At 34.8% G+C, this 26,240-nt stretch overlaps 1 protein-coding gene across 2 annotated transcripts; it reads left to right on the forward strand.

The window, feature by feature from the left end:
* Positions 1 to 12,478: 12,478 nt before the first annotated feature.
* On the forward strand, positions 12,479 to 24,703 carry MTX3 (metaxin 3). Of its 2 annotated transcripts, XM_003759416.4 has the most exons (9): positions 12,479 to 12,832; positions 13,416 to 13,485; positions 13,994 to 14,070; positions 16,182 to 16,274; positions 16,428 to 16,610; positions 16,763 to 16,839; positions 17,376 to 17,533; positions 18,593 to 18,681; positions 21,355 to 24,703. In XM_003759416.4, the coding sequence occupies exons 1-9, from the start codon at positions 12,533 to 12,535 to the stop codon at positions 21,463 to 21,465; spliced, it is 1,158 nt and encodes a 385-aa protein (XP_003759464.2). In that variant the 5' UTR covers positions 12,479 to 12,532; the 3' UTR covers positions 21,466 to 24,703. The 2 variants fall into 2 exon arrangements, with proteins under 2 accessions (XP_003759464.2, XP_012396543.1); XM_012541089.3 differs by lacking the exon at positions 18,593 to 18,681 and having other exon boundaries at positions 21,355 to 21,466.
* The last annotated feature ends 1,537 nt before the right edge of the window (positions 24,704 to 26,240 follow it).

A 26,240-nucleotide genomic window follows, 5' to 3' on the forward strand; every position in this document is an offset into this window, starting at 1 on the left:
GGGACTTGTATAGTTAGTCTACAAGTATTGATTAAGCCACTCCCATGTGCCAGCAATTGTACTAAGGACTGGGAATATGTCATGATGAAAAGCAAAATCACTTTCTCTGCCTTTGAAGAGTTCATATTTCAGTGGAAGACATCATGCAAACAGTATATACAACATACAAATAGTTTAAATGGTAGATAGAGAGAGATAACTAATAATAGAGGGAGCATGGAAGGTCTGCTTCAAAAGGCGGGATTTAGGCTGAATATTGAGGAAAGCCATAGAAGCCAGGAGTTACAGAGGTAAGAGGAGAGAGCTTTCTAAACATGGAGGACAATCATCAAAGGACATAGTCAAATGAATTAATCAGCAAACATTTGTCTGTCTATATATTTATTTTCTTTTAGATGGTATTTTATTTCCTCCAATTACATGTAAAAATAACTTCAACATTCATTTCTATATTAGTACTGAATCAACAAATATTTATTAAACACCTCAATGTCCTAGGCTCTTTATAAAGCACCGGGATACAAAAAGAGGAGAGAGACAATCCTTAATCTCAAGGAGTTTACAGTCTAGTGGAGGGAGACAATAAACAGACAAAAATACAAACAAGCTACATAAAGGATAAATAGGAAAAATTTAATAGAAACACAATTACATGTCAAAACAATTTTTTAGCATTCATTTAAAAAAGATTTTGAATTTAAATTTTTTCTTCCTCCCTTCTATTCCTCCCCTTTTTCAAAGATGATAGGCAATTTAATATAGTTTATGTTCTATCATGTAAAACATTTTTATATTAGTCACAATTGTGAAATCAAAAGGAAAATTAAAAGGAAATCAAAAGAAAAAACATATAAGACAATAAAGTAAGTGAAAAAATATGATTTGATCTTGATTTAGAGTCCATTAGTTCTAGTAGCTAAATAGGAAATAATTTACAGAAGGAAGGCACTAGAATTAAGGGGGTTTGAGAAGGCTTTCAGTAAAGATAACCCTCCTCCTCCTCACACTTGCTTGTGTGTGAAACAGCAAGAAGTCCAGTGTGACTGGATCTTAATATGAATGGAAGAGAGTAAAATATAAGAAAACTGGAAAAATGGGAAACAGCTACATTGTGAAGAGAATTTAAATACAAAATAGAGCATTTTTTCATTTGAATCTAGAGGTAATAGGGAGCCACTAGAATGAATGAAGTGGGGTTTGGAGGGTTGACATGGTCAGACCCACAGTTTAGAGAAATCATTTTAATAGTTGAGTGGAAGAAGACGAATTGGGGTGGGGAGAGACATGAGAAAGGGAATCTAGATGATGAGGTCCCCCACCAGGATGGCATGTGGAGAGAAGGTAGTTTACATGGAAGATGTTGTGAAGGTGAAAATGAAAGACTTTTGAACAGTCTATGTGAAGCAAGTAACTGAGGAATCAAGGATGACATGGAGATTTTGAACATGGGTATTAGGAGAATGGTGGTACCCTTGACAATAATTTGGAATTATTTGGGGAATTTGGAAGAGAGGAGATTTGGGGATGAGGGGAAAGATGAATTCTGTTGTGGGATGTCCAACAGGTAGCTGGTGCAATGAGGGTAGAGTCAGGAAAAAGTTCAGGGCTGTATATACAGATCTAGGAACTGTCGAATTATTTCCGCTGTATCTGACTCTTCCTGATCCCATTTGGGCTTTTCCTGGAAAAGATACTGGAGTGATTTGCCATTTCCTTCTCCAGGCCATTTTGCAGATGAGGAGACTGAGGCAAACAGGTTGAAGTGGCTTGCCCAGGATCACACTGCTAGTAAATGTGTGAGTCAAATTTGAACTCATGAAGATGAGTCTTCCTAACTCCAGACCCAGCACTGTGCTCCGAGAATCATCTGCATAGAAATGATAATTAATACATGAGAGCTGATGAGGTCACCAAGTAAAATAGTGCAGAGAAGAGAAAAGGCCATAAAACAGCCTGGAGGAACACCCAAGTTTAGTGAGTAAGCCTGGATGAAGATCCAGATTACTGAGGAATAATCAGAAGGTAGAACGAAGAGCTGGTGGTAAAAATGTCGTGAAAATCTGGAGAAGAGAATATGTAATAGAAGATGATTGATAGAAGTTGCAGAAGTCAGAAAGGTAATGATTGAGAGAAGGTCATTAGATTTGACAAATAAGAGATCAATGGTTATTGGAGACAGCAGATTTAATTGACTGATGAGATCAGAAGCCCATTTGAAAAGTATAGAAGTTGAACTCTTTTTTTTTTTTGCCATTTCTTTCTCATTTTATTTTATTTTACTTTTTTATAAAGCTTTTTATTTTCAAAACATATGCATAGATAATTTGACAACACTGACCCTTGGATAGCCTGTGTTTCAAAGCTTGGACTCAAGTCCAAAGACTAAAATGTTTCTTAATTTTTAACCTGAAGTTATTTGAAATGGTAGAAGTAGTGTTTCATAATGGAAGGAACATTGAGGAAATGTGCATATACCACATTCTCTCTTCTGACACAGTACTGCCCTGGTGCTGACTTTTATCACCTCACAGTTGGACTATGGCGATAGCCTGTTAGTTGGGCTTTGTGTCATTCTGTCAAAGTAATCTTCCTAAAAAACAGGTCTGACCAAGTGACCCCCTTACTCAGTAAATGTCAGTGGATTGCCAGTAATACTTCTAGGATCAAGTATAAAACCTGTTGGCTTTCAAAAGCCTTTATAATCTGATTTACTCCTACCTTTCCAATCTTAGATCTTACATTCTATTACTTATTCTTTGACCCAGTGACATTGGCTTTCTTGTGAAAAAGTGAAGATTGATCATTTTCTTATTAATCCTTTAACAAGTAATTAATTTCGCTCCATAACTGCTAAAGTCATGGTTCTTTGTTCAGCTGGCTTACAATGGGTTAAATTTAAAAATCCCTCCAATTTGACTGATCTTGGAGAATATGTGAGAAAGCAAGGGAGTTTGAGCCTGATATCTTTATTCCACCAAGATATCCTTCAAGGATATCTGCTTTGCTATCTTGTACCTAGACTCAAACAAAGAACACTTCTTCATCTCATGAGAAAAGGGGTATGTTGTCATTGCTAACCCCCATTATCAAAACTCCCACCAGGCATGTTGTTTGTAAATAGCTATGATGTCATTTACCCTGCTCTGTTCTTTGTTCTGTATTCCCCAAAACTTATGAAAGGGAAATGTCTTTTTGCTTGGGGTCTTTGACATCCATGAAGGTAAGCCATTCACCTCTTTATTGGCAGATAGCATGATCCCTGCTAATAAATGTTCTCTTGCTCAGAAATCTGCCTCAGTTTACCTATTTGTTACAATTCAGTTGTGACATTTGCTATTCTTCAAATAAAATATTTCACTTCCAGATTACTGCTATTTTCATTGGCTATCCCCAATATCTGGATTTCTCTCCCTCCTCATCTTCACTTTCTGCTTCCTTGGTTTTCTTTAGGTTTTAGCTAAAAATCTTACCTTCTATCAGAAATCTTCCCTAATCTCTGTTAATTCTATGCCTTCACCTGTGGATTATTTCCAATTTATCCTGTATATAGCTTGTTTGTACATAGTTTTTATGTTGTTTCTCTCATTAGACTGTGAGATTCTTGACAGCAGGAACTGTCATATATTTCTTTGGATTCCCAGCACTGGTAAAGATAAAGGTTTTAATAAATGTTTATCGACTGACTGATACCTTTCCATTCCAAATCACAGAATCCTATCCTCCTTTGTTAATCTTATAATCAAAATACATGGACAGATTTTATTAGTAATTGAACTAAGTTAAAATAAACCTTTTTGTTTTCTATCTGGCATATATTAAATGTTTAATAAATCCTTGTTCATTGACTAGTTTCAATTAATATATATGAGAAATATGATTGTTGCTTGCCCTTTGTTCTCTAAGGGAATGTGATGTCATGACATACAAGTGAATTGGATTTATGTAAGGGAGGGCTGTGCAAAGTCATGTGCCTCACTTTCCCTCCAGAGCCATCTGGGTCCAGTGGACAGATATAGATCTGGACTACTGGAGATGGCCCTGGATGCACTGAGAGACCTTGGTCTTTTTAAGCTAAAGTCTTCAATAAGTCTGTTAGATCAAAGCCACACCCATTCAGTGATTAAGGCTAGGTAGCAATCCAGCAAAGAATCTCCTCTTTTACTTAGTCCCTCCCTTCCTTTCCGCCGCCCCCCTCCCCAAATAAATCCAAATAAATAAAAAAATCTGGGAAGGGGAGACCTCAGGGTTTCTGGCCAAAGCAGAAATGATTCCTATGTATATTCAGTGTCAGTCAATCAGGATCCTAACAATGACCAAATGAGCTTTGGTCTGGAACCTGAAGATGGCCAATCAATGAGAATCATAGTGATTTTATTATGATATAAGGTAGCAATAACATGGAAATGTCTTACTAATGGGAATTCTTCATAGGACCATGGATTTAGAGCTGGAAGGAACCTAGATTAGTCCAACCACTTCATGATGAAGAAACAGATCCAGAATAATTGATTTTTTTCAGTGTTACATAGACAATGAATATTATTACATTTATTTTCAATTATAGCACAATTTGTTTTATATTCATATAGTATGTTTTTCTTCCAGTATTATTGAATAAAATTTTGACATCTGAGATATTTCAAGAGTTTTTAGGTCCAGTTCTGCTTTGCTATCCCTTTTAAGATGAACTGCCTCAGAAGGCTGGAATGAATACAGAGCAATCAGTATATTCAAATCCACCTGGGACTAGTATACAGTAGAACCCAAATGTTTAACTTTTCTTATAACTTGTTTGAATTGGAAGACTGCCTGAAAACTGTATTTCATTAGTCCTGAATTTCACTGACCCTTATTAACTGTGTACCCTTAGCCAAGCTCCCTTTTCTTCTCTTTTCTTTTTTCCTTTCTTTCTCTCTCCCTTTCTTTCTTTCCCTCCTTTTTTCTTTTTTTTCTTTCCTCCCTTCCTTCCTTTTTCTCTTTCCTTCCCTCCTTCCCATTTTCTTTCTTTTTTCTTTCTTTCTTTTCTCCTCCTTCCCTCCCTCTTTCTTTTCTTCCCTCCTTCTTTTCCTCCCTCCTTCCTTTCCTCCTTCCCTCCCTCCTCTCCCTCCTTCCTTCCCTCCTTCCTTCCTTTCTTCCCTCCTTCCCTCCTTCCTTCTCTCTTTCCCTCCTTCCTTCCCTCCCTCCCTCCTTCCTTCTTTCCTTTTCTTTCTCTTCAAAAAACAACAACCTGGAAAATCTGGAAAGCAGTTTCATCATAATTAGGTTTAGACAAATGTTTTACACTGTATCCTATAATACATTCTAAATAGTTCACTCATTTTTGGTTAAGTTTTTTCTGACTTTTCAAGACTTCATATGGGATTTTCTTCACAAAGATCTTAGAGTGATTTTTCTTTTTCTTCTTTCACTCATTTTATAGATGAGGAAGTTGAGATAAATAGGGTTAAGTGACTTGCTCAGAGTCACATAGCTAGTAATAAGCTACTTTTCTTTCTTTTGTTTTTAAAGGAGAAAATAACATTTATTTTGTGTTGTAAAAATGAGAATGAAATAGTTTCCAAGTTGGAATGGAATATTATAGTCTCACAAGAATTGAAAATAAGTATAACTCAAAGGCCAATGAAGAGACCCAAGAGGGGCATGAGCAAGATGCCCATACAAATAAGGAATAACAAAGGAAATGTGTAAAGAATACAATGAAAGAAACATATCAGCAAAAAATGATGAGCCAGTTTTGTGAAGAGAACAAGGGGTAGATATATAGACAAAGCATTTATTAAATGATTACTATATACAAGTTACTTTTCTAAAGCTCATTTACTCACTTATAAAAAGAAGGGGTTGGATATAGCATATTGAAGTTCCCTTCTATCACTAAATTTCTTTCTTTAGTATGCAGTTGCTCAATTTAAAACATTTTAAAATGTCCTAGGTCTGAGAAATGGAGAGGTTGGTAGAAGAAGATATCAGGGATTTTTTCTTTTCATATTCTGATCTGAACAAGTGCTTCTTTTGGTATAGAGGAGCTCTAGAGAAAAAATACTTCTGTCAATGCAATTGGCAACAGTTAGACAATTACAGTTTGACTGAATTGCCTGGAAGGCAAAGAGAGTTTTAAATTATTTGCCATGGGTCACACAACTACTATGAGTCAGAGTCAGCACTTAATCTCAGGTCTAATTTAAAATATGGCAATATACTTCTTTTATTAAGGATTTTGGGAAAGGGAAATGCAAAAGTCCAGAAAGTATGTTGTAAATGCTGGGAGAAAGGAGTCCATAGTCTACCAGTTAGAAAGTGAGCTCCTTTGGGGCAAGGACAGCGTTTCTGTCAGTGTTAGCACAGTTGCTGAATTTTGTCTGGTTCTTCTTACTTGGACCATTCCTTCCTCATCCAGCCCTTGAACCCCTAAACCCTTATCCTTCTGTGGACTCAAGCACAGGCTGTGCTGTGGGGTGTGAGTATCTCTACCCTCCACCTCTTCTTTACCTGCAGTGTTCCTCCACTAAAACTTAAAAAGGAATCCAAAAACAAAATAAGAGAAATTGAGGAAAATTAGGAAAAGAAAATAAAGCAATCCAAGAAAATCATAAAAAGAGAGGTAATCAATTGGGAAAAGAGATACAAAATCTTAAGGAATAACTCCTTGAAAACTAGAATTGGGCAAGAAGAGAATATGAAATGTCTCATTAGAAAAACAACTGATCTGGACAACAGATCGAGGAAAGCAATATAGAATTTTCAGAATACCCGAAAGTTATAATCTGAATGAGAATCTGGATACAATTTTTTGGGATTCAGGGGTGGGATCCCTAAAATATTGGGGTTTCAGACCAGTTTCCCAATAAAATAATTTGTAGGTTTAGATCATCTCCAAATCAAGAGGCAAAGATTTTATTATTATGCCACCATTGAGAGGGAAGTAAAGGGTAGGAGGAAGTAAATTCCAAAAAGGAATTAATGAAAATGCAAGAGATAAAAGGCTATTTTTATTGGAAAAATGTGAGAGAAAATCTGGTGTCATTGATTTGAGAAGTAGAGTAAGGGAAATGATATGCTAAATTTTATGGTTTAGAGGCTGAGTTAAGGGTTAGGTTAGGCTTTGCACCTTACTACAGCTACTTATTAAAGCTGACCATTAAAATGCAAACTAAGATAAGATAAGATTGCCACCTGCAATCTTTTGGAGCTAGCACCTTAACTAAAAAAAATAAACTAGTACAAATAGAGATAGAAGAAGATGAAGGAGAAGGAGAAGGAGGAAGAGGAAGAGGAGGACAGTATATCAGCGCCATGCCAGGAAACTGAATTGCTTCCATCTGAATTGTTTTAGGAATATTCTGAAGATCACCTGGCAGGATACGAGACCAGACACAAGTCTTTTCTCAAACTAAACTGCCAAGCATTCTAACTCTATTATAGAGAGCACAATGGCCACATTGTTCAAATGCCAAATGTAAGCTTGCCAGAAAAATTATTTTTTGTGGAGAACTCGCACGGAACAAGCGCTCACAAGGTGGTCAGAAAAAGCGATACAAGGACATTCTCAAGGTCTCTCTTAAAAACTTTAGAATCCATTATATGACATGGAGGACGCTGGCATAGGATCGCCCAGCATGGCCTGCCCTCATCAGAGAAGATGTTGTACTCTGTGAGCAAAGCAGAATTGTATTAGCCCAAAAGAAGCTCAAGATGTGCAAAATTAAAGAAAGTATCCCCAAATGTTCATATGGATTATTTGTGTCCTCCTGTGGCAGAGCGGTCCAAGCCCATCTTGGTTGATCAGCCACAGTTGGACACCCTGTAACTCAACTCAAACATCATGATATCATTTTGGTCCCTCTTCGAGAATGAAGGACAATAACCAATCAAGAATTGAGGCAAAAAAAATGTTATCTAAAAAAAAAATCCTCTTTCCCATCTTTCCCCCTTCTTCCTATCTAGGTTTCTGGCCAAAACAGAAACAATTATTTACATTCACTCTAAGTCAATCTGGGCTCAAACAACTAGGCCTAAGACTTATTGTTGGCCAATAAATAAGAGCCAAATGACTTGGAGGAGAAAGTGAGTCTGAAGATTTTGCACAACTCCCTCACTTAAATCCAATTTACTTGAATGCCAGGGCACCACCTCCCTCAAGGTGTGATCCTCTTCAAGAAAAATGGGACAACCTTGGTTAGAAATAGTAGGAATTGCCCTCTGGGGACCTAACTAAAACTGGCCAATTGAGCCACAGTCTCTTTTCTTTTTCTTTCTACTTTCTCTTCCTTAGGATGTCATGCCCTTACCTGAGGATGCTCTGACCAAAGGAATGTAAATTTTGATCGCTGAAATCTTGAGGTTTATTTCTTTCTTAAGGTTCGTGCCTTCAAAGGGAATTTCTATAAAAAGAAGGTAAAGTAGTAGGGGAAAAAAACCCTACCATTTGCCACCTGAAAGATATCCTAGGAGGAAAACTTTCACAAATGCCATAGCCACATTTCAAACCCCTAGATTAAGAAAATATTGCTAGAAAAAAAAACCAATTTAAATACTGTGGAAATATACATATTTCACAAAATCTAGCAGTGTCTAAGATACCATAGGCCTTGGAACATTATATTTTGAAGAGCAAAAGATCTAAAGTTGCATCCAAGAATAATTTACCCAGGAAAATTAAGTATAATCCTCATGAAAAAAAAATGGATATTTGACAAATTATAATCTAAGCTCTTTGAAGGCAGGAGCTGGCTTGTTTGCTGGCATTTGTAACTCCAGCCTTTAGCATAATGCTTGCTTAATAAGCACTTAAAATTTTTATCTTTAACCATATCCTCAGCCCAGTGGCACAAGACTCTGCCCAGTGATGTAGACTGATGCCAGCATACAAAAATAATAAAAGCTGTTGATTGAATGATTGGAGACTCTGGTTTCAAATCCTTGTCCCGAAGCTAGGTGACCTAGTAGATAAGAGGGCTTGATTTGGTGTCAGAAAGACCCAATATTTAGCGGTGGGATCTCTGGTCTCTCCTCAGTCTATTAATTTTTTTTTTAAAGGAATAATAACATCTTCTCTATCGAGTAGTTTATCGAGCAGGATTAAATGAGATAACACAAGTAAAGTCAAAACAAAGGAGCATTTACTGAAGACTTAGTATATGTCACACCCTGTTTTAAGGGCTCCAATATAGAAACAAGCAAAAGAGTCCCTGCCTTCACAGCTTCAGAGACAACACTAAAGGGAAACAGAAAAGCAAAGTGAAGGGAAGAAGGAAGGGTACCCAGGTGTTCACAGTCAAGGATGTCAGGAGAATGAGGGAGGGTTATTCTATACCTTTTTCAAAATTGAATTCAACAATGGGAGAAGGGGGCCATAGAAAAAAGAAGGCTAACAAAGCATAATTGCAGTCTGGTGGCAAAAGCTTTGCCATGAAAGAGGTATATAAATGCTACTTGATGAGATCTAAGAAAAAATCATGAAGCTGGGAAGTAATCCCTGAATTCACAGACTCAAAGCATCTCCAGGTCAAGGAGTAAAGCTTTATTATGATATTTAGCAAGTGGGTAAAATTCCTAATGACAGGAATTAACAGAATTAACAGGGGCAGGGGATAGTTCTGTCTGTACATGATAAAGCCAGTACAAGATAATTGCACAGGGTCAGTTTGTTCTTCACTGGGGCTCACTCAAAGATATGGGCTGCTGCCAGGGACATAGTCTTTTGCTGGAGTCCATCCACCCCATCACTGGTGTTAATGATGATAATGACTGCCTACTTGTTTGACTTTGGGAAAGATTTGTATCTTCTCTGGGTTGGTTTCCTCATTTGTAAAATGTAGTGGTTGGATTAAATAAAATCTAGAGTTCTTTTCAGCTACAAGATAGAAACTAAGACCCCTTAATCCACACTATCAGAAGTAGTTAGAAGAAGCATAAAAAGGGCTCTGGCCATGGAAATCTGAAAGAACTAAATTTTACTCCTGCCTCTGGAACATCCTGGATATAAGGCTATATATAAAGCTATATATAAGGCTATAGCCTTAACCAATCAATAAACATTTATTAAGCCTTTTTCAAGGGCAGCTAGGTGGTGAAGTGCATCAGAATGACTCCTTTTCCCCAGTTCAAATGTGACCCCAGATACTTATTAGCTGTGTGATTATGGGCAAGTTACTTAACCCAGTTTGCCTCAGTTTCTCATCTGTAAAATTAAGGGGGCATGGAAATGGCAAACCACTCCAATATCATTGCAAAGAAAAATCCAAACTGGGTCCTGAAGTGTTGGACAGGGCAGTACTACAAGAAACAGTTGCTATCTTAGAGGGAATGTGCTAATCACTGAGGCTACAAAAAGGAAGCAAAACTGTCTGTGCCCTCAAGGAGTTTACAATCTGATTAGGAAGACAAGCTCAGAAATACAAATTGAGTACAGAATAAACAGGAGATACTTAACAGAAGGAAGTCTCTGGATTAGGGAAGGCTTCCTGTCCAAGGCATCATTTTATCTGGGATTTAAGCGCCTGAGGTCAGTATATGGAGTTAGGAAGGAAGAATGTTTATTCCAGGATTAGGGGACAGGGAGAAAATGCCTAGTGCTGATCCATGAGGATCTCCTTTTTGGAAGAGTCAGGGTCGCTAGATTAAAAGTGTAAGAAGACCTGCACATTTGTTTTTTAATGCAATCAGATTTACTTAAAAAAAAAAAGACAATAATATAATTTTATTATAATTAATAATAATAATGAATAAAATATATGTAAAATTATTTTATAGATACTCCAATTTATTGTTTTTTCCTCTGGATATAGAAAAATGCAAGAAAAATTCAGAAAGACTACATCTTTCTTCATGTCCTTAAGAGTTATTTGGGGTATTTAGAATAGACTAATTTATTCACTCAAAGTTATTCTTAAGACACTGTTCTTACCAAATAGGATCTCTTTAATCTGCTTATGTCACCTTTCATTATTTCTGTACTTTTTTCTTTTTCTTTATTTATATTTTATATTTATTTTTATAAATATATATTATATATTATATTATAATATATATAATATAACAAACAAAATATATTATTTATATTTATTTTTATAAATATATATTATTATAATATATAATTATGTATAATATAATAAATAAAATATATTATTTACATTTATCTTATAAATATATATTATATTATTATATATAATATATAATTATATATAATATAATAAAATATATATTTATATTTATCTTTATAAATATATATTATATTATTATACATTATATATTATTATATTATAATATATAATTATATATAAAATAAATAAAATATATTTATTTTTATCTTTATAAATATATTATATTATTTATATTGTATATTTATTGTAATTATAATTATATATAATATAATAAATAAATGTATTATTTATATTTATCTTATAAAATATATTATATTATTTAATTATATATTATTTATTATAATATATAATTATAAAAATTTAAATAAAAATATTTTTTTATCTTTATAAATATATATTATATTATTATATTATAATATATAATTATATATAAAATAAATAAAATATATTATTTATATTTGTCTTTATAAATATATATTATATTATTATATATTATAATATTATAATATATAATTATATATAATATAATAAATAAAATATATTATTTATATTTATCTTTATAAATATATATTATATTATTATATTTAATTATAATATATAATTATATATAATATAATAAATAAAATATATTATTTACATCTATCTTTATAAATATATATAATATTATATATAACATAATTATATATAATAAAATATATTATTTATATTTATAAATATATATCAAATTATTATATAATATATTATTATATTATAATATATAATTATATATAAAATAAATAAAATATATTATTTATATTTATCTTTATAAATATATATCATATTATATATTATTACATTTAATATATAATTACATATAAAATAAATAAAATATATTATTTATATTTATCTTTATAAATATATATCATATTATTATATATTATTACATAATAATATATAATTATATATAAAATAAATAAAATGTATTATTTATATTAATCTTTATAAATATATATTATATTATTATATATTGCATATTATTATATTATAATACATAATATAATAAATAAAATACATATTATAAAATATATTTATTATATTTATAAAAGTTTTTTTAAAACTTTTAAAATTTCAAAACATATGCAGGGTAATTTTTCAACATTAACCCTTGCCAGACCTTACGCCCCAGTTTTCCCCGCCTTCCTCCCACCCTCTCCCCTGGATGGCAAGTAACCCAATACATGTTAAACAAGGTGAAAACGTCCCAGATCCACTTCTTTATTAAGTCAGCGAGTTAGTAAGTTGAAAGAAAGTTAAGAGAAATGACAACACGACGCGACGACTACGTCTGGGGCACACGCTGAGCATGAGAGACACAAAGGCGGGAAAGGGACCGTGCCCTTCCTCACGGAACTTGCGCTCTAACAGGGAACGTAACACACAAAGCAAGTTACATGGCGGATAAGTCATTTGTTGGCGGCATTCGGGAACCTCGTCAGGGGCTGGTCCGCGTGATCCGCCGGGGTCGCTCCGGGTGGGGAGGGGGGCGCGTTGCATTGGAAAGGTCGGAAGTCTCTCCGAAGCTAGCGCCGCACTTCGGCTTCCGCTTGTCGGAAGCGGAGCGGAGAGGAGGCGGGCACTTCCGGGGCACCCGAGGTCGCGGCGGCGGCAAGATGGCGGCCCCCTTAGAGCTCAGGTGCTGGGGGGGCGGTTGGGGGCTCCCTTCCGTCCACAGCGAGTCCCTGGTGGTTCTGGTAAGAGCCCCGTCCCTCGGGGAGGACGGGGTGAGGCGGGGCTCGGGCGCGGAGCCGCTGCCGCGCAGCTTGGGCTCGGCGGGCCGCCCCCCTCCCCATCCCCCTGGAACTAGCCCCCTCCTCTGCGGGGGGCTGGGAGGGCCAGGTGGGAGACAGGGGCACCGGCGCTCGGGCCTGGGCTCGGATGCGCCAGAAACTGGGCTCCAGTCGCAGCCCCGCGCCTGCCTGACTCCGTGACCTTGGTGCAGTCATTGCCCACCGTCGGGCTCCAAACTCCCGACCCCTTTGGTAAAGAGGAAAGGAGCGGGAGGACTCTCCAGGCCCCTTGCCCATTGAAGGCCCCCAGCCCGGCTGTCAGAGCCGTGTCACGAGGCTCCGCCCCGCCCTCTCCCCTAGCGCGTCCTGCCCCCGTCCGCCCGCGCTCCGCAGCCTCCCGCTCCCCCCGCCGCCCCGGTCCGGCGCGGCCCCGGCTCGTCCCTGGGCAGGTGCGTCCCGCCGCTCCTCGCGGACGGAAGCTGGTTCTGAGCTTGGGGCGACGGGTCCGCTCCCGGACTGAAATGTTTTACCGCACGCTCTCTTTCAGGCTTATGCCAAGTTTTCTGGCGCGCCCCTGAAAGTCAGTGTTATAGATAACACCTGGAGAGGCTCAAGAGGTAATAGTGGGATGTCTTAAACCTTTTCTTCCGCCTCGGTTAGCGTGGTGAGGTTGTCACTGGTGAGCCTGGCAGAGGGAAGAGAGTCTTCCTTAAAAAAAAAAAAAAAGTCTTATGCATGTTGCTTTTAATCCAGTGGAAATTGTGTGTGGGGGAGATAAGGGGAGATGTTAAACCTTTTCTTCTACCTTGATCCCCGAGTATTCCAGATTAAAATGGTGAGGTTCTCATTGATGAACTTGACCAAGGGAGGAGATTCCTTGTGAAAAGTCCCATATATAGGTTGGTTTTCAGCTCAGTGGAAGTTGTCTTTGGGATATTTCAGTTCTTGGTATAAGCCAAGTCAGGGTTCCAAAATCTCTTTTTTGCAAATTTAAAAATATTTGTGCAGATTCCTATGTTATCTACAAATGTGAAATCGGCATAATTTTAAAGCATTGGTCGAGTTAAGTGAAATGTTTTATTGTATGTAAACTGTTCTTCAATTACTTATAGTTCTGATTTATAGGAGATGTACCTATTTTGACATCAGAAGACAATATTGTGTCTCAACCGGCAAAAATACTTAATTTTTTGAGAAAACAGGTGGGTGGTCACTTTATTTAAAAAAAAAAAAAAAAAAAAAAAAAAAAGACTGTTACCCTGCTCCTTTTGTTCAAGTTGAATTTATTTGCTTTTGTCCTCCTGATGCTTTTTATGGTTAAAACATTTTTTTTTAAAGAAAAATTGTTTTCATTTGGGAGTAATCTCTTGGTTCATTTAAAGTTTATCTCTAAGTAGCAAATTATCAGTTTTTAGGAACTATGCTTCATCATTATTTGACTTTGAAACACACACACATTTATTGTACAAAAGTTTTATACATATATATATATATACACACATATATGTTTCATTTATATGTAATATATTCAGCTTATAGTTTTATACACTGAATTTGTCTGTATTGAATTTCTAAAATATTTATGTAAAGCATATATCACCTTCATTATACTAGACTTTGAGTGAAAAAACACCATCATTCATCCCATCTCAGACTTAAAGGAGGTGTGACCTTGAGCAAACTATTTAACATCTGTACCTCAATTCTCTCACCCCTAAAACTAGAGCCTTAGACTAGATGATTTCTGAGGTCTCTTCTAGCTATAAATCTCTACTTTTATGAACTTGAAGTTGGAAGAAATCATTTAGTTCTGCATTGAGTCTGAAGGAGAAATATCTGCAGTAAGTGGTTGGTTTTTTTTTTTTTTTTTAACTACTCTAGGGTTGGAGTACTCCCTACCTCCTGAAGCTTGACCATTGCATTTACAAAAAAATTTAATTTATCAGGAGATTTCTGTGTATTTTGAGCTGAAATCTTTCTCATTGTAATGTCCACTTTCTACCTACTGGTCCTGGTTCTCCCTTAGACAATACAAAATTATCCAAGTCTTATTTTCCCTTTCAAGTATTAAGGCAGCTATCTTGTCTTCCCAATATAGTCTTTTTAACAATAAAATTAAGGTATGATTGATAATTACATTTAAGTACATAACTATATGTACACTAATTTTTCCTTGTATATATATGTAACTATTTTTCTTTAAATAAGAATTCCTTAAATAAAAAATAAGGTATAGTGGATCAAGAGCTAGACATGGATTCACTTCCTGCTTCTGACACATATGTCCCTGTGATCCTGGGCAAATCACTTAATCTTTCAGTGCTCTCTAGGCAGCTTACCAAGACTATACTTGAAAATGCAGGGGTCTCCCTCTAATAGTGAAATCTTGGGACAAGTCCCTTTGTACATTCCACATTAATCAGTTAATCATCAAAGTACTTGAATGCCTACCATGTTTAAGATACTATAGTAAACATACAATCAAATTGTATTTGGCAGTGCCCAAATTTCTCCTACATTTTTCCAACTGTCATGTTTATTTTCTCAAGTAGTTAATTCTCCAAGTGTTTCAAGTGTACTTCTTCCCCCTAAAATTTTTGACCAAAAATTGAAATGCTTTTATGATATAGACCCTTTTGTTTGGGTGTATATTAATTAAATAAAGTCTTACATTATGATAGCTAGAGATAGTTGTATAAAATTAAAAGAAATAAGACAGATTCGGGTTCATTTCCTAATAGATCTTTCTGTACCACAAATGTTGCAGGCTGATTACCAGCTTCAGCAGAAAGGCCAGGGAATGGCTCTGTATCTCCTTGGTATGATCCCTTAAAGAATGTAAGAATGAATCATATCTATAGAGAGAAATGTGAACACTTTTTAGAGGCACTTTCAGAACCACTTATTTTGCTATAAATTTAATATATAATCACTTCCGTACAATAACTGAAGTATAGTTTTGTTACCAGGCATAAAGAAAAATAGATCAAAGCTAGAGAAGTAACTTGAATTAAATGGAGATAGCTTTCTGATTTTGGTTTACAAGTATTACAGGATAGATTTTAATAGATTAGTTATATACTAATTAATTGTAGTGTTAAATACTTTATCTGACCGATCACTTTAAAAAAAATCCTTGAGAGTTGCTGTTGTAAATTAGTAACATAATTTTTTTCTTTCCTTTGTTCTTTTAATAAGTGTTTTGTCTTATAAATATCATTGTGAAGGAAGATAGTATTACTAATTTGCTTTTGATTTATTGCTTTTGAGAAGAGCTTTGACTGTCTTTGGGTTATTTTGGTTTTTTTAATAGAAATATAATGCTGATTATCAACTCTCTGCAAAACAAGGTGCAGATACACTGGCTTACATTGCTCTCCTTGAAGAGAAGCTTCTTCCTGCAGTGGTAAGAGGCGTATAATAACTAATAAACTTTGTAATTGCTCTAGTATTCTGTTCAAAAGCCTTTCTAATTAGCATTCAGCTCAGAGGTTTGTGAAAAATTGTGACATTTTTAAAAGAAGCATTCTTTTTTGATTTGCTTTTTTCTTTCATGTAGCTCCATACATTCTGGATTGAGAATGACAATTACTTTACTGTGACAAAGCCATGGTTTGCTTCACGGATACCATTTCCACTGAGCTTGATTCTGCCTGGAAGAATGTCTAAAAGAGCATTGAACAGGATCCTCCTTACTAAGGGAGAGCCTCCTCACTACCATCTCAAAGAAGTGGAAGCCCAGGTAGAGTCTGAATGAGTTAAAGAAGGCATGCACATCAGGAGAGGTAATGGGGAGAATAGCAAAGACAGCTTGTTACCTAAGGATGCTTGCTAAAGCATTGATTGAGTGTTGGATGCTGTTTCTATTCTCGAGATGTAATTTTTCCCTATTAGATATATAGAGATGCCAAGGAATGCCTAAATCTTCTATCAAACAGATTGGGAACATCTCAGTTTTTCTTTGGAAATACGTGAGTGACATTTCTTCTTCAAATAGCAGTTTAATAATGCATGTGCAAGTATAAAATTGGAGATTATTTACTAAACAAAACTTTTTTTTTCTAAGAATATAATAGTTCCTCAATGTCCCTGTGTTGGAAATCAGTGTTTTTCAATATAAAATTTTTTCCTCATTCTTTGGGTTAGCGTCAAAGATTTACCTACTGTGCCTAAAAAACTGGCATATATAGAATAGCTTTATTACCATATCATCTCTAGTCTTGTAACTCTTTTGACCATAGAAGTATATTTGCATAATTTATGATCTCACTGATTTCTTAAATAAGAGTAATTTAGGTGATTGATTAAAGGACTGGTGAATATTTAATGAGTAAAAGCTTGTTTGATTTCCTATAATGAAGTGAAAATTAAAAGTATTTGTTCCATAGTACTACCTGATATCATTTAGAATTGAGTCCTTTGGGTATATAATTTCATTTTTGACAACATTCCAAATAAATATTTTCCTACTTGTATAATTTTAAAATAATTTCTTAATTTCTTGTAGGCCTACTACCTTGGATGCCTATGTATTTGGTTTCGTTGCACCTCTTTATAAAGTGCACTTCCCTAAGGTTCAGCTACAAGAGCACGTGAAACAACTTTCTAATTTGTGTCGATTCTGTGATGACATCCTGAGTTGTTACTTTAGGATTAGCCTTGCAGGTAAGTCATCCTTTGGTTTGATCTGCCTTTGTTATAAACGAAGAAAATTTTTTTTTTCCTGTGGAGTTTTTAATAGCAACAATTTGAAAACTACCTTGTTTGCATGATTTTAAGGGAGTTTTTTTTTTTAAGGACTTGTTTAAGTGCTCATTGTTTTACAATCCATTTAAAAAAACTGCATTTTTCAAATCCCACATTTTATTTTTGTATGTTGTTGATCTACATGTAATTGAATTAGATTCTGTAAATTTCTTTTTTTAAAATCTTGAATTTTGTGAATGTTCTCCTTTCTCATTCTAGACAACCAAAAAACCAATATATACTGAATATCTTCTAATGAGAGAAAGGCAGCTTTTTTTTCCCTTAAAGGATATAGACAATTAGTTTAATGCTTACTTGACATTTACTTGTTGCCCCTAGTCTGCAGTGGGTAGATTTAGGTGAAGAATACTTCTTTGGTTATTACCTTATTCTCCTAGTGATTGTGGCAAATTGGAAACGGTGATTACTTAGGGGAATTTGGTGGCTTGTGAAGGTCTGATGTATTTGATAAACATGAACAGAAAACATGTCTGACACCTTACTTATCCTTGTAAAAGATTTAAGGTATCCAGCAGAGTGAATGCATGTTACTGGTGGAGAAAAGAGTGCTTTTGGAATAATTGAAGTAACAAATAATCTACTCCTGATAATGAGGGAAGACCACACAGATACTTTGATAAATGACCCAATTAGAATGGATAGGAAAGCATCTGACAGTTTAAATGTGGAGGGGAGAAGGAGGAATGTTCACTTCTGACTTTCTTTCCATTAATGACTTTAACTAAAGTTTGAAATTTCATCTGAAATGACCTAAATTGTCACTCACTTCATCTGTAATTCTACTTTGATGTTATGTATGGAATTTTCTATTTGGAGCATGAATTAACTTTGCATTTAGGGACAAGATGCTTTTTTCTCTTTGTTCTGGCACTTGTATAACAACTGGTCTAAATAGGCTTTGCCCCAATGGCTTTTCAAAATTTCTTGCATTCTCTGATTTCTATCTTGGCTTTTTAGGCTTTTCTCCAGCGGGACAAGATACAGTAGATGCAAATCTGCAGAAACTCACACAGCTTGTAAATAAGGAATCCAACTTGATTGAAAAGGTCATTTTTGCTTTATCTCTGCTGTCTGATAATTCTCTTATTTCCACTTTTGCAGCGAATGTTGTAAATTAGGTGTGCATGTGCATAATTTACCAGTTACTATTGGGTAATGTTTTTGAAAAGGGGGTTTAAATAATCATTTATTCTCAACTAAATAGAGTTTAGTGTCTCAAAGTAATAAATTAATTACTCTGAGAAAAGATGGCTGAATCATTGGTAATTCTGTTCATAATAATGAAGCAGCTAGTTTTGAGTCATGATCTCATTTCATGGTTAGTTATTTGGTACTGGCAGTGCTGATTGTTTTCCTAAGCACATAATTGTATACTTTTTCTTTGCAATTAGTGCTTTCCAAAATGAGGAGCCCAGAAGAATAACAAGCAGAAGTAAACTAAACACCAAATTTACTAGCTACTTCTCCCTAAATTTATTGATATATATTGGACAAGAAAGCCCTTATGGCTTATTTCTTCTCATTAAGGTAGCTTTATCACATCATTTTGCTCCCTGTGCACAAAGCATTTTTTTTCCCCCTCATTCATCTTTCCTAAATCAAAGAAAGATATCACAAATGTTCTGTTTTCCAATAGCACAGATATTTTACCATTGTTTGAGGAGGGATTATATATTTGAGAGGATGAAGATGCTGAGAAGCCTCTGGGTAAATTGAGGGAGGATTTTATAGAACAAATTTGAAAACGATCCTCTCACTATTATTGCCCCTTTGAGAATTAAGGCTGAATAAAGGCTCCTTTCCACTTTTATTGTCCCTTGGACCCTTCAGGCTGTCTGGTGGAAGAGATAGATACTTCTTACAAAAAGGTTTTAAATGTATAAAATAAAATTCATAGGATTCCCAAGGAAACCAATTATATTAAAAGCTAGCTTACCAACAGATAAAGAAATTTTGAATTAGAAAAAAAATTTTTTTATGTAATGAATAATCCTTAATTCATATATAATGTTTTACATTTTAGGTTGTCTTGCTTTATAACTTGCAATTCAGTTAATTCTTACCATTTATGATAAATTATGAGTTGTCCCCATATTATAGATGGAAGAAACTAACAAGTCTACAAAGACCTGTTTTTGAAGTCACATGTAAAGTCTTGTGTAAAATTTAATTTGTTGCCTTACCCATCATATCCAAAAAACCATGGGGAAGTAATATTTAAAATGTTTGACAATTTATTAGGAAAGAATAAAATACAAAAATCAGGTGATTTACTAACATTGATCCCCAGCCTTCTGTGACTTAAGACATTAAGATATTGAAGATATTTTATGGTCCCTTTAGATACTCAGGTGTAAATTAAAGTTGTCCCTAATACTCCCCATATGCGGCACTGAGGAGACAGAACTATGGCAAATCTGTGCTATGGAAACAAACAGAGAAGTTCTGATATTGATCCCATTGTATAACCCAATAGTCTTACTAACCTGGGTTTCCACACACAGATATGCTGTTGGAGCTTAATCTGATTTAGGATCCAGCATCTGATTTGGCCCTTCCAGCACACACGCCTTTCTTCCCTTTTGATTTCTAGAACCACACATCTTTTGTATTACTATTGCTCAGATTACTGGCAGAAAAAAGTAAAAGATTTACAAAACAATTCTTTTAAGGAAAAAATGCAAAATTCTCCACAAATGATTAAAACAGATTACTAGCTAAACTTCTTTTAATTTCAAAAATTAGATACTTAACCTATTTTACTAAAAAGCCTTTATAACAAAGGTTACTATGCACAGGTATATTTCATATCTTTGCATCTGTAACTTGTGACTGGGATATAGACTTAGTGGATATCCGTGAAGTGCCTTGAATTCTGTTGGGAAATTAGCTTGTTAAGAGGGTAAAAAGGTGCTGTTTACATGAATTCTCTTGTTTGGATGACAACTGCTGTAGGAGCTATTCTGGAACTTAGCCATATCTCAGAGGCTAAATGGTATCATAAGTCCCCATGAATGGGAAATGAACTCTATGATGATTTAGGGATCCAGGAATCCTTTAGGCTGTATGGATATGAGAATTCACTAAGCCAGGGATTTTGTTTTTCTAGATAGCAAGTACTTTTTAGTACTTATTTCAGTTCTCTGCATATAGAAGGGGCTTACAATATGATACAATTTGCTCTGGGAACAATGATCTTTTCTCTTTCTCTTTAGAGTAAATCATTTTAGCCTGGGAGCCTTGGGCCTTTGTTTATATTATAAATCTGTGACTCTTGGGCATCTTTAGGACTGATCTAGTTTCTGAGAAAATCTTCATAGTCAGAATGAGTTGGACTGAAATGACTCTTGCCTGATATTTTTTGCCTCCTCCTCTCTCTGGTGGGTTTCTGTGAGTTAGGGTATCATTACTATCTGCTAGTGCAGTTTGATAAAAATATTTGGCCTGGTTCTGATTAAAGTTTTGTAGGATAGAATCAAAGGCATTATCTATTGTGTGATTGTCCTTCAGTTCAATTAACCCCTCAAAGGAGAGTCATTTGGTCTTTTTCAGGTATGCCAATTTAACTGTAAATTAAAGATTCTGTTAGAAGCCATATGTACACAGGGTCCCAAGAAACACTGTAAACCAGAAAGTTTGGCTGTGAAGACTATGATCCACATTAATAATGCTACAGACATGAGCCAGATGATCAGATGTATCTTTTGTACTTTGTGCAGATGGATGACAATCTTCGCCAAAGTCCTCAACTTCCTCCTCGGAAACTGCCGACTCTCAAATTAACTACAGCAGATGAAGAAAGCAATTCATTTCAGCCCCTTTCACCCTGACAGCCATCATTTTCTGTGCATGTGCTTCAGCTGCCTTCAAATCATTTGAATGCCACAGTAATCTTTCTTATAAACAAGTGCGGTCAGGCAAAAGGAAAGCTATTATAATAGGTACAAGTCAGAAATTAAGACTAAAAGTAGACCCTCTCCTTGCTGCTTGTTGCTCTATTAAGAAGCTTGTAGTCCAGCCTGATCATGCTCTAAAATGTGGTTAGAGTGCTTTTTTAAAAAGAAAAATATATTGTACTGTATGAAACCATCTTAACCTTGGCAAATTTTTGCCCTTTGGTCCACATATTGTTGATCAAAACCTTTAATTTCATTGTTCTGAACTGCTCATTGTTCAAGTATTAATTTATTCTTCAAACAATATATGTATTACTGTATAACTATTTGGCTAAGGTTTTTTCCTCTGTTAAGAAATCTGTGGTCTCCTTTAGTATTAAATGTAAAAATTTTGATTATTAATGGAATATCTTGTTTTTAGATAGCAGTTTTTAAGAAAAGGGCTTTTAATTAAGTTGTTTTGAACACTATCTTTTTGGTTTGGGTACTGTACACATCAAATATAAATGATGGTTTCACATTGTATTGTCTTACCCAATGCCCTTTAGGATAATTTTATCACATTCTTAAGTCTGTGCACATTGTAGGCTAGCAAGGGCCCTGAATAGTGTATTGGTCAGTATGCTAGCTTCATAGAGCTATACTTTTGGCTTGTCTCTAGATCTGGTTGGGGTCTAATTCAGATCCCAAGAGAATTGAGTCTGTTGGTATTAAGAGATGCCATATTATCTCTAACTTTTTCCAGCTGTTAATAATCTCAGGAGGAGCCCAGGGATAGAGTAACAAGAGTATTGCATGTCAAAAAATTCTGTAGCTATCCCAGGCTTTGCTCTAATCATTATACACAAGAAGTGTATAGTATACTCAAAACCTTTACAAGAACTAACTTGGCTGTTTCTTAGACAGCAGCTGAAAAACCCAAAGGCATAACTTAGAAAACAGCTTTAGATTTTTAAGACTCTATTTTATCCTTATTGGTTACTGAAGTGCTTAAGGAATTCAGCCATGAGGGCCATATTATTTCCAATTATAAGCTTGCTTATTCTCATGGCTAATGAGCTTCTTTATCTTAGAATATATCTGGGATTTTAAAAGTATAGCAACATGTTTTTTAATCAGTGTCTTAAAGATTACTAACGGTGCTCACCTTATCATGTCAAATTCTCATTTAAAGACCCATATGTCCAGAAATAGGTAGACCATTTTGTTCATTTCATGTTGATTTGAACTCCGCAGTTTCTTGAATCCATCCTTCTTTAACTATTTATTTTGTCTTTAATTACATATTTATATAAGAATCCACAGGTTTTTGTAAATATTGCATCCTGAAAGTTTTAACTAAGATGGAAAATGTCATTTTAAAAATTTCCTTTATTTCTTCAATTACTATGGGAAAGGTATTTTGACTAGTTTTCTTGTTAACTATTTAAATGTTTGTTTCTGCTTCATTTTATAAAGATAGATTTGGCTACAAAAGCAGTCAAATCTACATAAATGTCTTGAAAATCATGAACCTTGGAATTTTATGTTTGGGTAGCATATGTATAACAAACAATGAGCAAATTTATGAATCATACTTTTGCTTATGCTTTGTTTAAAGGGGACTATTTTATCAAGAAGTTCAGCTTTGCATAAAGATATATTAAATGTCTCAAATGAAAATGTTTAAATCTACACATGTAGGATAATAATATTTAATAGTAGATTATATTTATGTGGCTTTAGGATTTACAAAATGCAACGCATTCATTTCCTTTCATTATGTTTCGTAGGTGGGATCAGGCTCAGATATTACTTTTATGTGCTAATATCTTCTATCAAAAGATATGACCTTCAATGAATTATTACACTTCATAATAAACATGTGTGATTTGCTAGTTGTTTTTTCTAGCTGTGAATGTCTTTGCCTAGTTGTATTTACATATATTTTTTCTCTTCAATGGATAACCTTTGGCTTTAAAGAACTTTTAATTACTTCTTCTTTTTGTTATTTTTCTGTATAAATAAATTTTATAATTTGAAGTTAAGCCAAGTAGAAAGTATTATAGGGATCTTATATTGGAAGGAAAGGGGCCAAAAATTTGCAGATTGATCAAGTATTATAATCAGTTTAAATCAGTATATGTTTTAGAACAAGTTTAAGTTTTGGGAAAAATAGTCTTGGAACAAAATGCTAGAGGCAATTTGTGAAGGAGATAGGTTAGGGGAAATAAGATTCATTTCCTTGTTTCATGTAGCTATGAGATGGAATGAGTTTGAAGAGAAAAAAAAAGTAGGGAGAAGAAAAAATATTATCCAGAAAACCAAGATCCAGTTCTTGCATAGGATATTTTAGATTAATGACAGAGCAGTAGAAAGCATAATGTTTTTATTATCTTGAAAAGCTGCTCCCTAACACTCTTCCTTCCCTTTGCCAAGGTTTGACACCAGCAAATCAAATTTCATTGTAAATCTCTGAAGTGCAGTTTGGTCACTGGGGGTTTAGCCAAGTTTATGGCCTTTCAGTTTGTAATTGTATTTTTACTAACTATATGTTACTGACAACCTAGCGAAGGCGTCTCTAGATATTGAAGAAAATGGCCATTTATGCTAAATCTATTGAATGCAGTGACACAACAGCATTAGGGACTTTGCCTTAGACAAATATCATCATCGTCAGTTAAGTTGGTGTGCTTGATTCTAATTCTTGAAAAGGAAATGACAGGACCAATGTGTTGTCAAGAACAGTCTGAAGTACATCATTCATATCAATATTTAGGAGATTGTCATCAAGAGACTGCTGCTTGAAGAAGGAATCCGTATCTAGGATTTCCAGAATATAAAACTTTTATTAAAACAGGAGGTGGGAAAAATCTAGTTTAATGCAATCAAGGAGCTGCAGTTTGATTTAAACTTGTACCTCATTTTATCATGGAACTGGCTTCCAGATTTATTCTGTGGGCCCAGATTGGACCAAAAGACATAATTATCATAGATGATGACAGGTACTCATCTAATGTTGTTAAACAAGATCCTGAGCAATCCTGAGCAACTGTTAGAAGGAAGAAAGTAATAAAAGATGATTGTGATTTAATTTATCTGCATTAATTTGGAAATTAGATCTTTAGATCATTAATTGGATTTAAACATGAAAACCTGGAAAAAAATTAAACTCTTTTGAAATTGGAAAATCTTGGATTGTGGAGTTTTTTGTGCATATGTATGTGTATTGAGTAATAAATGCTTAAGCGTTAATTTTTTTTTTATAGGGCATTTTCCCCTTGAAAATGATTTCTATTGATTTCTATAGATTTATTTGTGGTATCAGATAATGACAAAGCAGTACAGTATAGTTTTTACAAGTAAAAGAAAAATATACCTGCTCTGAAGGAGGAACTAACAATTTTAAGCAAAGATAATTGAGGGAGAAAGGGAAGAAAACCATCCTGGTTTATTAGACCAGAAGTATAGAGACCTGAGTTCTAGTCTAGCCTGTTCCATTTGCTCTATTGCTGTGGGCAAGTCCTTTCCCTTCCTTGTGTCACAGCTTGAAGAATTGGGATTTTTTCTGCCTCTGGTTAAGTAAATAATTTTTACCACATATATAAAGGCATTTTTTTTTTTACAGGCAGAAATGTAAAGGATGATAATATTGCTACAACATTTGGCTAGGTTGAAAACATTCTCTTTAGGACTTGATACTAAAAACCACTACTTTGGTCAAATAAATAGGGAAAAGACTTATTTGTACCAAATTATGTCTAGTAGCTCTTTTGTTGTAGCAAAAAAAAAAAACAAAAAAAAAAAACTGGAAACTGATGGGATATTGATAAACTGGGCATTGGGTGAACAATTGGCATAAATGTATTAAAAAACAATTGGACTATAAGAAAATGATGCAAGGGACAGTTTCAGAGAAACCTATGAAAACTGAGATCAAAATAAGCAGAACCATGAGAATAATTTATACAGTGACAAAAATATTGCAAAGACAACCTTGAAAGACTTGAACTCTGTTCAATGCAATGATTTAAATTAGGTCAGGTTGAGATCACCATGACAGCTTTCCCTTAAGGGAAGATGTAATTTATAGAACATACTCTTGGAAGAATACTGACAATAACATTTTTAAAAGGTTGAGACAGCTGTGTGTTTCCCAAATAATATTTTGTCTACTACTAGCTTATTTTTCTCCCTGATAACAACCTTGTAAAAGATTTTGTCTACTGCCAGCTTGTTTTTTCTGTCTGATAACAACTCTCCAAAATAATATTTTGTCTTACTGCCAGCTTGTTTTTTCCTGCCTGATAACAAATCCCCCCAAATAATATTTTGCCCCAATTCCTGATAATTTGTCCTCCAGCTCTGAGGGGACCATCTAAAATCATAAAATATGAACCTCACAGAAAAGCAGGAATACACATTTCCCTACTGGAACACCCCTTTCTGTTAGATTGGCCTGTATCTCTGCTCCCCAACACAATGCTGCCCTTCTGTGAATAATATCCAATGTTAGTGTGTATGCTTGAGTTTTATGATAGTTCCCTCTTTCCTCTTTTTCCTACTCCCTGCAATAAAGCTTTGCATTGAACTATTGTTTTATGTTATTCTCAGCATCTGAACTCAGTAGTGGGTTGTTTCTCTGGTTGACCCAGAGGCTTTTCCTTTTACCCAGACAAGGTCTTAACCTGCTGACAGCTGCACTTGGGTTGTTACGGTACTGTGAACCC

This window comes from Sarcophilus harrisii, chromosome 1, assembly GCF_902635505.1.
Source record: "Sarcophilus harrisii chromosome 1, mSarHar1.11, whole genome shotgun sequence".
NCBI lineage: Eukaryota > Metazoa > Chordata > Mammalia > Dasyuromorphia > Dasyuridae > Sarcophilus > Sarcophilus harrisii.